At 45.4% G+C, this 15,643-nt stretch overlaps 1 protein-coding gene across 3 annotated transcripts in view; it reads right to left on the bottom strand.

The window, feature by feature from the left end:
• Positions 1 to 15,643, bottom strand: part of tiam2a (TIAM Rac1 associated GEF 2a) — a 67,567-nt gene that overhangs the window by 40,072 nt on the left and 11,852 nt on the right. For 2 of the 3 annotated variants that reach the window (XM_054614103.1, XM_054614104.1), the window contains exons 2-4: positions 6,151 to 6,248; positions 4,138 to 5,304; positions 382 to 835 (exon numbers count right to left, since the gene is read on the bottom strand). In XM_054614103.1, the coding sequence (XP_054470078.1) occupies positions 382 to 835; positions 4,138 to 5,298 (1,615 nt within the window). In that variant the 5' untranslated portion in view covers positions 5,299 to 5,304; positions 6,151 to 6,248. Of the gene's footprint in view, positions 1 to 381; positions 836 to 4,137; positions 5,305 to 6,150; positions 6,249 to 9,911; positions 9,936 to 15,643 lie in introns of those variants that run through there. The other variant, XM_054614105.1, reaches the window with a different exon arrangement.

The raw sequence follows: 15,643 nt of genomic DNA, 5'->3' as shown, positions 1-15,643 counted from the left end.
TGATAAGTGTCCTTGATTTTTCCTTTTATTATTTTTACTTCCCAGAGGTGCTCTTCAGTATATACTTAGAAGTGTCGGAAAAGCAGCATGCTTGGCCTAAATTTTATCCATTTCGCGAGAAGCAACAGCACAATTCCCTCGAAGCTTTTAGGGTGGGATGGAATGACAATCACTCACGGTCAAATGTGATGCCATGGTCAAGGACATAACTGCTGTTAAGAGGAAGAACAAAGAGGAACCCACCTGCTCCTCAAAACTGAATTATGGTACTAAAGCTATGATAATCTACTTATCTTTGAATTATTAGAAAACCATAAGACAGCACATTCTTTGACTCAATTTCAAGATGCATAATTGTTTCCCTCACTGGCACACCCTCACCTTTTAGGGTCACCCAGTACTGCTTCCACTTGCGTCGGGTCACCAGCTCCAGCTTCCTGTCCTTGTGCAGGGTGACGAGGGGTTTAAAGGAGAGCCAGCCGGCCCGTCTGACCACCCCCTGCTCTTTTTCAAACAGCAGATCCAGCTGCTCCAGGGAGCCCTCGGCCGATTCGCTACTGCTCTCCCCCTCTTCGGTGCCCGTGGATGGGTCTCTTCTCTCACCGCCTCCCCCTCCTCCCTTTCCAGTGCCAGTCTCAAGCTCCCTCATGAAGTTCTCGTAGATATTCTGGCGGAGGGCGTCGCTGGTCGTTTGGTGAATGGCTCCTGATGATTGGGCCCGGGAGGCTCCTGGGAACCAGAGGAGGCTAGAGACCTGAGAGGGGGAGCTGGTGTCTGCAGTCAGGCCATCAACCCCGCTATCGAAGGCATCGCTCAGGTCCTTGTACCGGGACTCCTGAAGTTAAGAAATGGTGAGAGGAGCATGAGATGCTAGAGGATGAAGGTCAGGCTATGTGGGGGAAAGATGAGATTTTTCATGACTACTAAACAATACCCAAATAGATACATTGATTGGTCATCATTTGAGGTGTTTTGAGATTTCCAAACTGATGAACAGAACTTTTCCTCCAACTTACATTTATGCAAAAGCACACCATGTCGCTCCCAGAGGTGCACACCTCAGAATACGAGCCTACATTGGGACAACGATCAAACTGTGCTTCTTTTCAATTAGCCCCAAGGCGCCGCAAAAGTGGAGGAGGAACTTTTGAAAAAAATCTACTCAAACCACTCGAACCTACTTCAAAGTCTGCATTACAGTCTCTAAATCTTTCGCTGGGGCTGAGAAAGTGGGACAAATTTCCTGTGCTGGCACCTGGGAGGTTGAAACCCTCCAGGCTCAGACAATTTTACGTCATTTGTGGTCTTCTGTGGCTTCCCAACTCCTCAAATGAACACTTGATGGAATTGCACTCTTTCATGCCTAATGACAGCCTATCTACACTTGACTAGATTGCAGCATTGATTCTGCCCCTGGCAACAGAGAGAAGTGCCTCTCAACATGCAGACAGAGTTTGCGTCGTCATGCTGGAGCTTATCCTCCGTCTTTGTTTGTTCTTGTGTCTCAGTCAGCTTTGTCCATGTCTTCCCTATCCGTATTAATGCTATTCCTAGACTTGATACTTAGCAAACAATTAAGAGTTGCCAAAATAATTCAGCAAAAAAATAAAATGGTACTTCAAGCCATATACAAATAATTAGAATGTATGGAAAATAACAGCAAGGTAATGCTTTATTGTTTCCTACAGGTTCCTGTTTAGCTGCAGGGCAGCAATGAACCTGTTGACCCACAATGTTCAGTTGAGGCCAGACTTTGTTTAAACATTACATCCACCTGCCACCATAAAAGCCACTGTAAAGTACAGATGTAGGAAAATGTGTACTGAGCACAGGGTGGGTCTTTTTCAGCTTTCCCTATTTTTCCTTCTGTTGACATAGCCTGGATGTGTCCACCCTCCCTTAGTTCTTCTCCTGCTGCTTTTCATTACTAGCAGGTTCTTGGCCTTTGGCACCAGGGTTGCGGTGTGACCTTTAAACCCACAACAGAGCCCTGGAGTTCAGGTAGAGTGGAACAAGAGCTGGAGGTGCTCCTGATTTTTGGTTGAGCTGCTGAAAGGAGGCACTGTGAACAGCTCCTGGAGACATCTGCCACAGAGGTTTGGCAGTGAACAAAATGGCCCCTCGAGAACCGAGGAAATTCCGTATGAAGACCAATCTGAAGCACCTTAGCCACTTAAACGGGAACTTGTTGCAGGCTTCGTCAGTCACTAAAAAAAAAGAACCCCAGGCGAAATACTGATCCTTTTCTTCTTTTTGTTGGTTGAATTATCCTGAATGAAACTAAGCCGAATTGTTACAATTTGCCAGCAGTACCTGATTCTGGCAATGGATTTTATTTTCTTCTAGTAGTCACACCTCATTTTGAAGTTTCTTGAGGATTGATGCAAAAACAGCTGTTGAACAGTTTTATTTCTGGATAGACTGAAGTTAATCTGTGGGTGCCAGTCTCTTTGAAACAGTCAAGCGTCAACGCACGGCCATATATTAGCTTGGTGTTATGGCAAGCAGGAGATTTAGAGGCAGACATAACTAATGTAAAGTGAAAGCTGTGTAACACTTAAAATGAATACTGTCAGTCTACTCCGTATTTGTCAGGCTGGAGTGACAGCATCAAGGCAAAGTGTGTCATATGTTTCACTTAGCATTAACTGCTGTTTAAGCCCGAGGAGAAGCTCACAAATTCTAGCAAAGAAGAGAATGCCATCTGAATACAACAATTGTTCCAGTTTGTTCTTTGGCGTTTTGTCAGACCCAACTGACTGAACACCAATCCCTATTAGCAGATTTACTCTCAAAGGCTCCACAGAGGGGAGCCCAGAAAGTCTGCACCACACAACAGCCAGAACAACCATAAGTCATTCATTAACATTAGAGGAGGGGTGGGGTTCAATCTTCCGCTAGGATTTAGTTTCACTCTTACAGAGCCTCTCAAAGGCTTACAACTATTCTCTTGGCAGTGCCCAAACAGTGTTCTTAAAACTATTCCAAGCTAAAGCTAAACGAATTAATGCAGAAACTTTCAAGCCTCAGAGACGGAGAGGGACATGAGTTCAGGCTCAGTTCCAATAAACGTTTTATGTCAAATTAAGGCTATTAAGAATGAAGTGTTTGTAGAACAAAAATCACATGGTTCTTAAAATAATGTGCAGGCAATATGCACCAAGCTGTGGTTATTTCCAAACTCTCCTCTGACCTATGCCTGTGCGTATCATTTTACTACTGGGAAATATATATATATATATATGGGTCAGCTGTCTGCTCTCTGTCATATTTGCTAGTATTACACTGTAGCATCCTGCTCCATTCCCAAAAGTATGTGCACTTCAGCCATCAGTTAGCTTAAAACCTTCAAACCTTTTTAATTTAATGCAATTCATGGGCTAATGACCACTCAGGCTGAAAAACACTTAATACCATTCAGTTAAATCAACAACCTCGCAGCCTACATGTACATCTGACTGCAAACAAAAGACATAAAAACATCAACATGCGACAAGTGCTGTGCATACAACAACTAATCACAAACAATCAGTATGCAATAATACTCCAAATGTACCCACCCAGATACAGGCATCATGAAACCTGCACAAAAGCCCTGAACTTCTCTCCCTCTGAGGATCAGCCATGTCTTTCGCATCCTTGTTCCATCTTCACAAAAACAAACAAGACCCAGCTCTGGCTGCTTTACAGATTTCATTTTGTGCCGCCCCACTGTTCCCTGTCTCCGGACAGCTGGTGTGTTGCAATGCTAAGGACCAGAGGACTGTGGTTGGTTCCAGGCCATGCCAAGACCACCGCTGTGGCTTGCGATCAAATAAACCTTGCCAGACCGGAACCTGTCTGTGAATGGCTGTTACTGGTGCGCTCACCTGCCCAACAAGCTGTAGCTCTAAGGCTTGTCGTGAGGCGACAACAGAAGACCACAATAAGAGTGTGATACATTTATCTATTGTGTGCTATGAGGGCTATAAATCAGGGAAAACTATGAACACCACATATATGCTACCTACTGTTTTACATACCGTGTAGGTAAGATCCCTGTATGAACCCTGTGAGTGATAAAGGAGTGTAAATCAGCAAGAAAAAAAAAAAATGCTGAACACAAAACTAAAAAAATATGACCCTGGCCAAACGTACCTGAGACCTCCTCTTCTTGCGACTGAGGCTTCCTGTCCAGTCACTGAAGCGCCTCATGCGGTTTTTGATGGAGTCTTTTTTATTGAAGGCAAAATCAGTTCCAGCCTGCTCCTGGTCAGGATACTGGTCCAGGTCCACGCTCATGGTGTGGGCTTTGGGCCTGCGACAGGGCAGGGTGTATGATGAGTACTGGCAGGCCTCAGGAGATTCTTCCTCCAATGGAACATCCAGGACTGATGCAAAAGAAGCTCTGTGTGGCCTCTGGCCTGGTGGAGGCTGTTGTAAGTGTGAGGACAGGTCCCTGGCTGTGGGAAAGGTGGCAGCCATTGTGGAGTCCTTATAGAGGTCTGTGATGGACACAGGGGGAGACTGTTTAGTGAAGGAGTCGAGCTGATGCATCGGGGAGTGGACCAGTGTCCTGCTGGCAGAGCACTGTTGGTCCTGTTCGCACAGCTCTGTGCTGGGCCCCCAGGGAGAGTCATACCAAGAGCCATCAGAGCTCAGGGAGCTTCCCTTGCTGGTCCTGGCCGTGGAGGAGGTCGAGGCCGCAGGTGGATCGCTGTGGTGGCCGTCCTGCCTACTACAACTTGAGCCAGGCAGACTGGGAGTGGAGGTAGACTCCAGGTTGGGGGAGAACTTGAGGAGTTGTACGGGGCCGGATGCCCCGTCCAGGAGGACAGGACTGCCCGAGGTGTTGGTGAACTCCACCCTGAGACTGCCGTCCTTCTTGATCACCACCCGTGGGCTGCTCTGTTCCTCTAAAGCCTCACTCTCATCAGTGTGTCCGTTCAGAGCGCACCCAAGTTCAGCCCCATATGGATTATCTTCGTACTCATCTGACATATGCCGCCTTCGTATACCACATCCAGGCGGTCGACGCCAGCGATGATCACCTGGGCTGCCCCTTGTCCCCTTTGAGACGTAGTCACAGTGCCTAGGGGAGTAAGGCGGCCGGCTTTTAGGAGGGGACAGACAGCCACGGCCAACACACCTTGCTTTGTACCCTGAGCCCAACGGGGCACTTTTCCACCACGTATGGGGCGACAGAGCATCATCTTTGGCTGAGTTGAGCTTCAGAGAGCATGGCTTCGGTTTCCCAGGGAAGACAAAGCTGGTGCCTTTGGGGCCCTGGATGCTATATTGGCTCTCTGAATTTCCCATTGCTGCCTGGAAAAAAAAAAAAAAAAGGGAAACTAAATCATAAGGTCACCCACATTATGCTACTGGAAAATTCTGTTACTCCCAAAAAAGGCAGTATAATATACATGACATGGTATGACATAATGCCAGCTCATCAGAGACATAAATTTAACTTATTACTCATAAACAATAACGACTACACTCCCAAACCATACCGTACACACATAATCGTTTAATTTGCAGTGACCGTTTCCAGGATAAAATGGCAGCGGGTGTAATCTCTTCCTTATGCCTTTCAAAGAGAATAGCTGCACGTAATTCTATCACATTTGGTCATTAACCTGTATAGCCAACAAACCCCCTCTCGTTTTACTACATTCATCCATTCTTTCTATAGAAAAGTCAAGTTAGATGAGCAGGCTTTATGCTGTCAGGGTTGTTATGTGAGACGGAGTTCAGGACACTGTGAAATCACTTCCAGACCGTCCACAGCGCTCTGACATTAGTGATGGAGAGCTGTGACCAGACACACATTTTATTACAGGGTTGATGATATAGCAGATAGTGCTGGGACACTGTTGCTGGTAAGAAACAGTGTTGTATCTAATGGTGTCTGTGGTGCGATTACATAATAATAGGTAAGGCTTAATACCTTCAAGTCTTTGAATAAGCACAACAAGTAGATTAAGATAAACCTTCCTACAACATGAACACCAGAACTGTTTGGCTATTATACCCGAGGTGAAGTTGCTATAATAAAAAAAAATGACCTAATAATGTCAAAAAAATTGACATGTGTATACAAAAGACACATTATAAATTGAATCAAGCATACTAATATTGGCAACCAAGATATGAAGGCCACAGACTCACCTGTCTGAAAAGTCTCTTTTCAGGTTGGAGCTCCTATGTGCAAGGTTCCCTCAGCCTCATTCCTCACAGCAAATTCATTCCTTTGTCGTCTGGCTCATCTGAAACACAGAGAGAGAAGTTGACTTAGTGCGTAGTCTCTTTCTACAGGACTGTAATTTACCACATGTAATAAGCTCCTTGTTTGATAAGAGGTGTGCCAGTTAAAGAGTAGACCTAATCCGCAGCATTTGGGAGGAGACAGTGATTGGTAGGCAGCCATACTTGTTTCTCACTGGGACAAACGAAGCCATTGCAATACTGACACAGCATCTGTGATATTACTTGCTGTAGTTTTAGATTTTCACAAATGTTTCCTCTGTATAAACTATGCAGCTCTAAAGTATCCAACAGATCCAATGAACTTCACTCCAAGCAACTGAGCGTTGTACTATCCAAGACAGTAGACAGTACAGTAGTGCCACCCTACCTCTACAGTATGACTATTTGAAAAATTCCGTCCAACCCCCAACATCTCTCCTCAATCAGCCATCCCAAACTGAACATTGGTAGCATTTTTCCGCCTCCCGGCAAGTCAGTGACATCATCTTTGATCTGGGTTGGGAAAGTTTTTGAAAGCCGGCTACAGTTTACCCGTCTGTTTATTTTTAAACCTTGGAGTCCTAGCTTGCTCCTTTTTTCTTTTCTTTTTTTCACCCGTCACCGCCAAATTTTTTCCGGGGGCAGGATCCAAAACCAGAAATGGCTGAGGAACGCTCTTTGCGGAGGCACCAGGCATCTTCTGAGAAGTGGTGAGACTATGTCTTGTGTGAGTAATATAACCCACTTACATGCACGTAGCTCACACTCCAGGAAGGCTTTCAAATAGTGCTTACTCTTCTAAGCCTTGCAGCACACGTACAGAATGCGTAAGGTTACAGTGTAAACACCCCCTGCCAAAAGCCCTAACCTTTGGGATTAAGTGATCTGCAGCATTAAGAGTTTATCTGCTCTTGCTTGAATGCACCTTGACTGTGAAGACAGATTAAATAGTGCTGGCTGGCTATATGGACTACAGTAAAATAGTGTGTTTAACACATGAAGTTGAGGGAAATTGCAGGGGGACTTGAATATTTTGAATGTAAAGCATATGAGTCACTAGATCCCGAAGTTCAAGGACAGGGCAAAGACCAAGACTAAAGTTACAAAAAAAACCTAAACATGAAAAGGAGCCAGACAAAGAAAATGTATCTCCTTTTTTAAACTGTTTAGAATGAAAAAGTAACAATTGGAAGCACAGTGTAAACTTGGCCAGAGCATATAGGCCTGGTAATGAACTTGAACCATCACTCTGAGGTGATCAAAGGATTAACCAAACACTTGCTTTGTTTGTCATGAGGTAAAGGGTGGAAGCAGCACTGATACAGGTAAATAAATATTTTAGGCACTACAAGCAGCTTTCTGCACACTAACAATTTCCATCTTTGTCATGCTAGTTGAACTGGAGCCAGGGTTTACATGGACCCAAGGCAAATCCAAGCCTATAGTGCTTATTGAGCTACGGATGATTGGTCTAACTATAAGCATTTAAGTCCCATTCATTAACGTCGAAGCCTGCTGGAAAACGAGCATATTTCTTACTCAATTCCCCGTTTGTCTTGCATCTAGAAGCTAGAAAGTAAAGATAAAATGATTCTAAGTCTCTCTACATGAATGGAGTATAGCTAAACAATGCTCTCTGGAGTAAAGACCAAGAGAGCAGCTGCCGACAACACTGGGAGTCAGCATAAAGCTAGTTGTCGAACTTGTCAGAGTCACTGCTTTCTTTTAAAGCCCTTCTTGCAAACTTCACTCACACAGAGCCGGGTTGTGGGTATGAAAGGCTCAAAGGCGTGCCAACACACAAACCCAAAGACACACACGTTTGCCTTCTGCCGCGACTTGAACTGCAGTATTGTGCGACTGTTTTGGGAGAACAACAAGACAAGTCTTCCTTTTAGCTGCAAACCACTGCGCCCAGTCTGAACTCTCCCTCCCTCTTCCCCTTCAGTTCTCTGTTCTCGTCAATAGGCTTCCTGCAAGCCATCTGCTCAGGGGCCAAGGGACCACTGCCACCCTAACGCGTCTCGACACACCCCATGACCTGGCATTCTTCTCAGGCTGCCCCTTGACGACTCCCACGTAATCTCCATGTTTAGTCTGGCACCGTGTGTTTCTTAGGTCTGTAGCTCGGGCGAACTGTTAGTAACGGGCCACACCTTGACGTGGTTTAAACAGTGGGTACACGAAGGCATTGTTTTTAGGAAGAAACTGTCTTTTTCCTACATGAAGACCACCGTGCATTTGGTGAACAGGAGGAACAACCTCTGCCGAAGTCCAAAGAACTATGTTTGCAATCCTGACCCCAATGTCCTTGAATCTAAACTTGGGAACCAAAGCTGGAGGAACAAACTATTGACACAGCAGTGTGAAACACAGGGCAATTCCCAAGATAACTTAGCCGCACAGTAGTATCATGATGCTGTTAGTGCAGTTTTTTTAACCTACTCTGCCATAAAACCTTGGAGATACAGAAATCTTGCAGGGCTTTTTAATAGCTTACCAAAAGAAGTACAATTTTGCAATAATGCTGAAAATATGGGTTACCCATGTGCCTCCCATGATCATAAATCAACAATGTTAACAACAAATAAGGAGGAATATAATCTCATACAGAATTAAGTACCAACAGGGTTTCATGCTTTTTGAATTATGATGCCGTGAACTAGGAACATATGAGGTCATTTGTTATTAGAAGTGACTGTTAACACAATCACACTGCCTTCCTCCTGTCAAATCACAGCCCATGGGACTTGTCTCTTATCACTTTCCTCTGGCGCTGTGACAACTGAGCTCTTAAAGGAGCAGTATGCTTAAAGCTCCACTCTTTTTAGACACAGCTTAAATTCACACTAACGCAAAACAACCACACAAGTTCTCTCAGGACAAAAACAACAACAACAGGAAGTGAAGAAGAGAAAATAGTGGAGCCAAAAGATGAGGTCCTCTCCTGCTGAGTTTTTGTCCTATGAACCAGATTTGAAGTAACCTGCGGTTGCTTGCTTGTAAGGAGAAATGTCTATCTATGAATCACTCGCTGAAAGCCCATATTACCGGGTGGTGGATTCAGCCAAAGCCACCAAACATCCATCAAAGTGCTTGTTAAGTGTCCTTCGGACTTTTTCATTATACATTTAGAAGCTCCGCGCCTGGCTCCCGACCAAAGAATGACATGGCAGTCTTCTGAAAGATTTATACACGTATGCCACTGCCATTCCACAGTGATGCCAAGAAAATAAAAAACACTTTCATATGACGAGATACCACAAAGCCAGAATGCAGCAACTTCAGTGAGAGACCCAGAGTTTAGACAATGTGGTAAGTTTTTCAAACTCAAATTATACTTGTGAGAGAACGTGAGTCATGAATAAGAAGTGATAAAGTCTGAGACTGTGAAGGGTCACTTTGTTTTATCGTAATGTACAAGGCTACATGTGGCAGGCTTTTACAGCACGGCAGACTCCAAACCAGCAGCGATAAACACTAAAACACACACTGCTATCTACCAGATACAGGTGGATGCTAAACAGCACTCACACATGCAAACACGCGGAGCAGCCCACACCTGTGGATCTGGACAATAGGAAACACAATGCAACCTCTTCACCCCAGCCTCCTCTTAATCCAGTAAATAGGTGAAACAAAGGGAGAGAAAGATAAAACACACAGCCCATAACATCCCTTACCTCTGTGGCCCGGGCTTTCATCTAAAAGCTCTTTGAACAACTTGCAAAAGGAGAAATGTGGTGTTCTCTGATCTCAAAGTGGATTCTCCCTGCGAAGGCTCGATGTGTCTTAAAGCAACACACGCATCGCATCTGACTCACACACACACACACACCCCCAGACACGCTGGATGACACGTGGAAACTCCCTCCCGGCTTGGAAAGCCGGAGCAAATCACAGCCCTCCCGGGGTAACCCTGGGTGACAGAGCGCCAAGAGGAAAAGCGGGAGAGCTGGGAGGAAAAAGTGAAAAGTTCTCAACAGAAGAGCTCTCTCAGTGAGAGAAGGATGTTTTATAGCTCTCATCCATTTAGAGTCTCCACTGCAGAAAGGCTCCACTACTCCACTCGGTTGTTTTTCCTCTATCCTGCTTTTCCGTTGGCTAGGAGGAGGATGCGGGGCTCGTTACAGCCAAGGCGGTTTTCCATAGCTGTTTGAGGCGATTGAGCCAGACAAGCTGGCGTATAATGGCTGCAGCGCTGCCTGGGAGGCACTGGGGAGGGCGCAATGACTGGAGCTCTTGTCTGACCCTAAATACCACAATGACCCAAAGGGCCAGGGAGGCAGCCAGCTACTGGGGAGGCAGAAATTGAGTGTGAATAAGCGTGTATGCTTGAGTGAGTGTGAGCCAGAGAATAAGAGAAAAGTCCAGCGAGCCAAGACAGAGGCTTGGTGTGAAAAAGAGGAAATTACACAAGGGAAACAGAGCTAACAACATGGCTAAGCTATTGGAAAGTTTCTAGTGGCCAGAGAACCAATGTGTATCACCTTCAGAAGTGAGTCAAAATCCTTCTCTGGAATTAGAATTCCTAAAAATGCACACAACGTTTTGTGACTAAGCCTTAACTCAGATCCCAGCGGAGACGAACTAGAGACCGCCGGCGCTCTAAAAAAAAAAAAAAAAAAAAAAGAACACACACGCGCCTCCATTTGTCTACAATTCACATACCTGTGGTCACACAACCAAACTGGACCCATTCAGAAAGCCACACCAGAACACGACACAGAATCAGAACTGGACCATGAATCAGAGACCGCTTCTAAAGCTATCGTTTATTCCTGAGGCTCTGAGCGTTATTGCCGTTCAGGGACATCACTCCAACAGATGGAAAACATGAGAGCCTAGGTAACTAGAACGCCCAGTTCTTCTCGAAAAATTCATCTCGGCCTGAATAGCTATTCAAAGTCACGACCATGCCACGCTTGTATGAGCAGCTGTGGATTGGTCCCCCATCAGCCTGCTGCTTGACATAGAGACGTCCGCTCGGGGGCACAATGTTAGCAGCAAATTATATTATAATATTCACCCGGAGGAAACAACATTGTTGACAATACAATAGTCCTTTTGGCCTAGTCTGGGCTCCTCTCAAAGCCCTTTGTCAGGCTATAAATGGAGGCAGCTAAAAGGTGGGTCAACAACAAGCTTGCAGAGACTGAGAGGCATGAAAAGAGAAAAAGGAAAGAGAAGGCGGGGAGGCCCTGTGATGCATATTCATACAGAGCAGGTGTCGAGTCGAATTCCACAAGGCAAAGTGATCTGACCGCTAATTAAGATCAATTAAGGCCCCAACAAGCTCTCAGGAGCCAAATCAAATCTCTCTATATCTAAGCTCTGGGCAACTGGCTCAGCGAAATTTCTTCATCTGCTGAACTAATGCTGAAGCTGAAGGTCGCATTACACTACATGATGATAATGAGACAATTACCGATATGTCATTTTCTGCACATGCGTACCTTACAACCAAGCAAGCACAGGCAATACAAAGAAAAGGGCGTATCTAACAGGCTTTTACACGGAGGACATCGGGAGCACTATGGCTGTATGTGTGTCGACACAGGTTTCAAAGAGCTTATCAGCAGAGCTTTGCTTTGTTGCTTTGGGATAAAGCTTTCAAAATCCTCTAACACTAAAGTCTAAAATTACTCCTGATGGCCCGGTAATGGCAAGTCCCTCACAGAAATCCTCTCCTCCGACTTGCTACCAACATTAAACAAACATTAAGTCATAAAGCATCTTCAATAATGGCTGATATACTGAGAGAGGCAGACCCCGAACATTCCTTGTAAATGACTCTCTTTAACTTCCCCTGTAAATGACTCGCTTTATGTAAAATGCATAAACTATGTCACATTTAATCTCAGACAGATTACTTGCAATAATCCATCTCTGATGAAAAACTCACACTGGTCGTGGGACGCTAATGGGGCTGACGAATGGTGTGGAGAAAGAGAGTCGGGGAGAGAGTCAGGGGGAGAAATATGAGTTTTCACTAAGCACGCTAATATTTCTCGTCTCTCCCTCCTAAGCAGCATGATGGAGCCACTCTCATAGCTGGAGGCCGTTTATGGTTTGATGCCATTGATTATCCTGCTCATTGGGGACTGCAGTCTGCGGCAGTTTGTGAACAAAACGTCCATTGGGAGGATATTAATTGATCTTAATTGCTCAGAGAATAGCAGACTGCCTCTCCCAGAATCATGGATTTAAATATCAAGTGTCTAGAAATGCAGTGGAAATTAGAACTCCATGGTCGGAGGGATTGGGGGAGCAGACTGATGGAATTCACTTAAGATGGAATGCTTTAAGTCGGGGTGAAAGGTCAAGTCTTTTGTTTGGTGGTTGTCTTTCACCCTCAAACTTACTCCGTCACTTTAAAAATTCAATTACAAGGGGACTTACAAGACACAAGATAAGATAATATTTTCATAAACTGAACTTCTTTGCATATAAAGAATAAAGACGTCCTTCATACGAAACTTGTTGAAGTTTACTTTTAACAGAAGGTGTTTTAAAAAAATATGCACTCCTACATCTGAAAAGCGAAAAAAAGAAAATCAGGAAAACTAAAACATGTTTATCCCTCCCACTATCTACCCCCTCTTCTTCCTTCTCCGCCCCCTCATCCCTCTGTCCCAGACAGTGAGATCTTTATTTTCTGACAGCCTCCGCTGCTGTCAGCTCAGTTCATTTTCCACAGATTGGCGCTCCTGTCAAACAAGACAGCCCAAAACAAAGAAGTTCTGCAACTCTCAACTTTAAATTAACCCCGGATGCGTCGGCGCATGCAGGCTCTCTGCTCACTAAAGAATGGGAGATGTGTTCCTCTGGGTGCATGTGTGTTTGAGAGAGAGGATAACACCAGAGGGTTTGTCATCCACCAACAGTGGTAGTGTAGAAATCTATGGGAAATGTGGTGTAAACATCTTCTGATGCTTTGTTAAAGGCAGACACTGACTCAGAACATCCTCAAGGGGGTGTCAGTACCCATATGCTGCTTACTAGTGTGTGTAAGTGTGTGTGTGTGGTATGTCCTCACACTTTTACATCTGCAAGTTTTGAGTGGAAGAAGCAAACAGCTCCCACAAAAAGATGGAGTGTGTATGTGTGTGTATGTGTATGTGTGTGTGTGTGTGTGTGTTCTGGCAAACAGCTGGAAGACTCCAGGTGCAAATCAGCTTCCATCAGCTTCTCTACTAATTAAGCTGCTTAATGGACAGAAGAAGGTCATTTTGGGGGTTAAATCTGTGAAGGAAGGAGGCACAAACACAAAACACACACACACACACACACACACACACACACACACACACACACACACACACACACACACACACACACACACACACACACACACACACACACACACACACACACACACACACACACACACACACACACACACACACACACACACACACACACACACACAGACACACACACGCACTTGAACATGATCCAGACCTACAGCATCTCTGGCTTTCAGGCTGACTGATATTAGCTGGATTGATTTTTTGGCGCAATCATTATGCTCTCTCACGCACACGTGCACACGCACACACACACACACACACAACTTAACATCTGTGCTGCAGCAGAACATCTCAGCAAAGTTCATTTAGGTTCACGTCGTTGTCAAATAGTCCCTTCAAAGCAGAGCTAACGCAGAGCCCCTGTGATCAAACAGTATATTTAGAGAGAAAAATGCCTGGAGTGATAGTAAAAGTAATAAAATGAGTGACAGGCGGTGCATGAGAAACATGTGGATCCAGAGTCGTTAGCAGCAGACAGGGTCAGATAAGAGACCCAAAGGCTCCTGGGAAAACAAGCACACGCCCAGCCCTGCCCTGGAAGACGGGGCAAAGCACGACAGCCTCCTCGCACAAAGGGGAATGAGATTTACCTAATTATCTCCCTCTAGATAAGAGATAGGGAGACAAAGTGTGTTTGAGGTGGAGAAGAGAGAAAAGGGCAACGACATTAGTTGCTAACCTTCAGGGAAGGTCAGTTTGAATCCCGGGCGTCATCAATAAAAACAAAACCTTTTTTTTCAACATTTTGCGCATATGAGTGTGAAACGCCTGCATAATACACCTGCATTAAACCCGTTCGCAAACTGTGTTATCTCCACTGGAATTGACTGTGGCTGTCCTTTGTGCGCTGCAGGATAATCTGTCACACGCTCCGTGGTGTGAGCTCTAGTGATTAATACGATCAGCCCGCGACCCACTCACTCATTACCATAGCAATAGCCGCTGTAGTGTACTGCGGCAGTCATGGGAGACACACTCCAGGCTCCCTGAGGTGATCCATCAGAGATCATTGACCATCGCAGTACAATATCGAGCACATGGAGCCAGCTGCTAGAGGTCACGCCGGGTCGCCAGAGGTTTGGAGGGGGAACAATGAGGGGCTAGGGATTTGGGAGCAGGTAGAAGACGCGTGTGTGTGCAGTAATCGATCGGTCTCATACAGAAAGCAGAAGTCACACGGACACAGAAATCAGCAGAAATCGATTCATCTGCGACATGAAAAAGATAGATGGATCGCTAAAAGTTCCCCAGACGTGAACTGCCACGATAAAAGCGATGCCTTCCAATCAAAATGACATGCGGCTGGTGAATACAGCTCTATATGGGGTAGTAGGGCAAAGGACCAAAGTCTGGCTTTGTTCCAGCAGACACACACACACAAACACACACAAAAAAAAACCCACACACACCTGCTAAGATGGCACACACACTGCTGCAGGGGAGGGCCAAGCACTCTGCATCCAGATGCTCTGTTGGTATATGTGTGAGTGCTTTTCTGTGTGGCTGCCCATCCATCACTGCGACAGACATGCATTAATCCCTCTCTGCATTCTTGAGGAGCTCTGACGCCAGAGGGAGTTTGCCCTTGTGGCCTCCCCCACACCCAGCCACGGAGCCGCTTTTTTTTTTTTTTTTTTTTTTACCCGCTGCAAGTCTAAAAACTTTATTCAGAAATGCGCTGGCACTGTGTGAGCTGACGGATCGCCAACATGTGATTTAAGCCTGAAGAGCCAGAGGACAGGATGACGCTAATGGATGCAGTAATTCAAATGTTATCTCCGTATGCCAAGGCGAGCCATACGCTCATGGTAAACTAGCACTCCAACTGGCAATGTCTCTCCCTTAATGGCCTATTAAGGGCCAAAGTGTCGATCGCAGTCGGGCCAAACAGGACATGAATCACTCCGCTCGCTCTGAACCCATTCATCGTACAGGTTAGAAGACCATCTGACCGATAACACAAGTAAACAAACCAATGGAAATGATAGAAGAAGGTCACAACGGCTGGGTGATAATTTGTTGGTACTTGCTCAGCACATTTTGCGCTATTAATGCATCACGGCCATGTCTGCTAAAGCCGTAGAGTGTGACGAACTGACAGG

Source organism: Anoplopoma fimbria, chromosome 15 (assembly GCF_027596085.1).
Source record: "Anoplopoma fimbria isolate UVic2021 breed Golden Eagle Sablefish chromosome 15, Afim_UVic_2022, whole genome shotgun sequence".
NCBI lineage: Eukaryota > Metazoa > Chordata > Actinopteri > Perciformes > Anoplopomatidae > Anoplopoma > Anoplopoma fimbria.
This window is presented reverse-complemented; position numbering and strand designations above follow the sequence as displayed.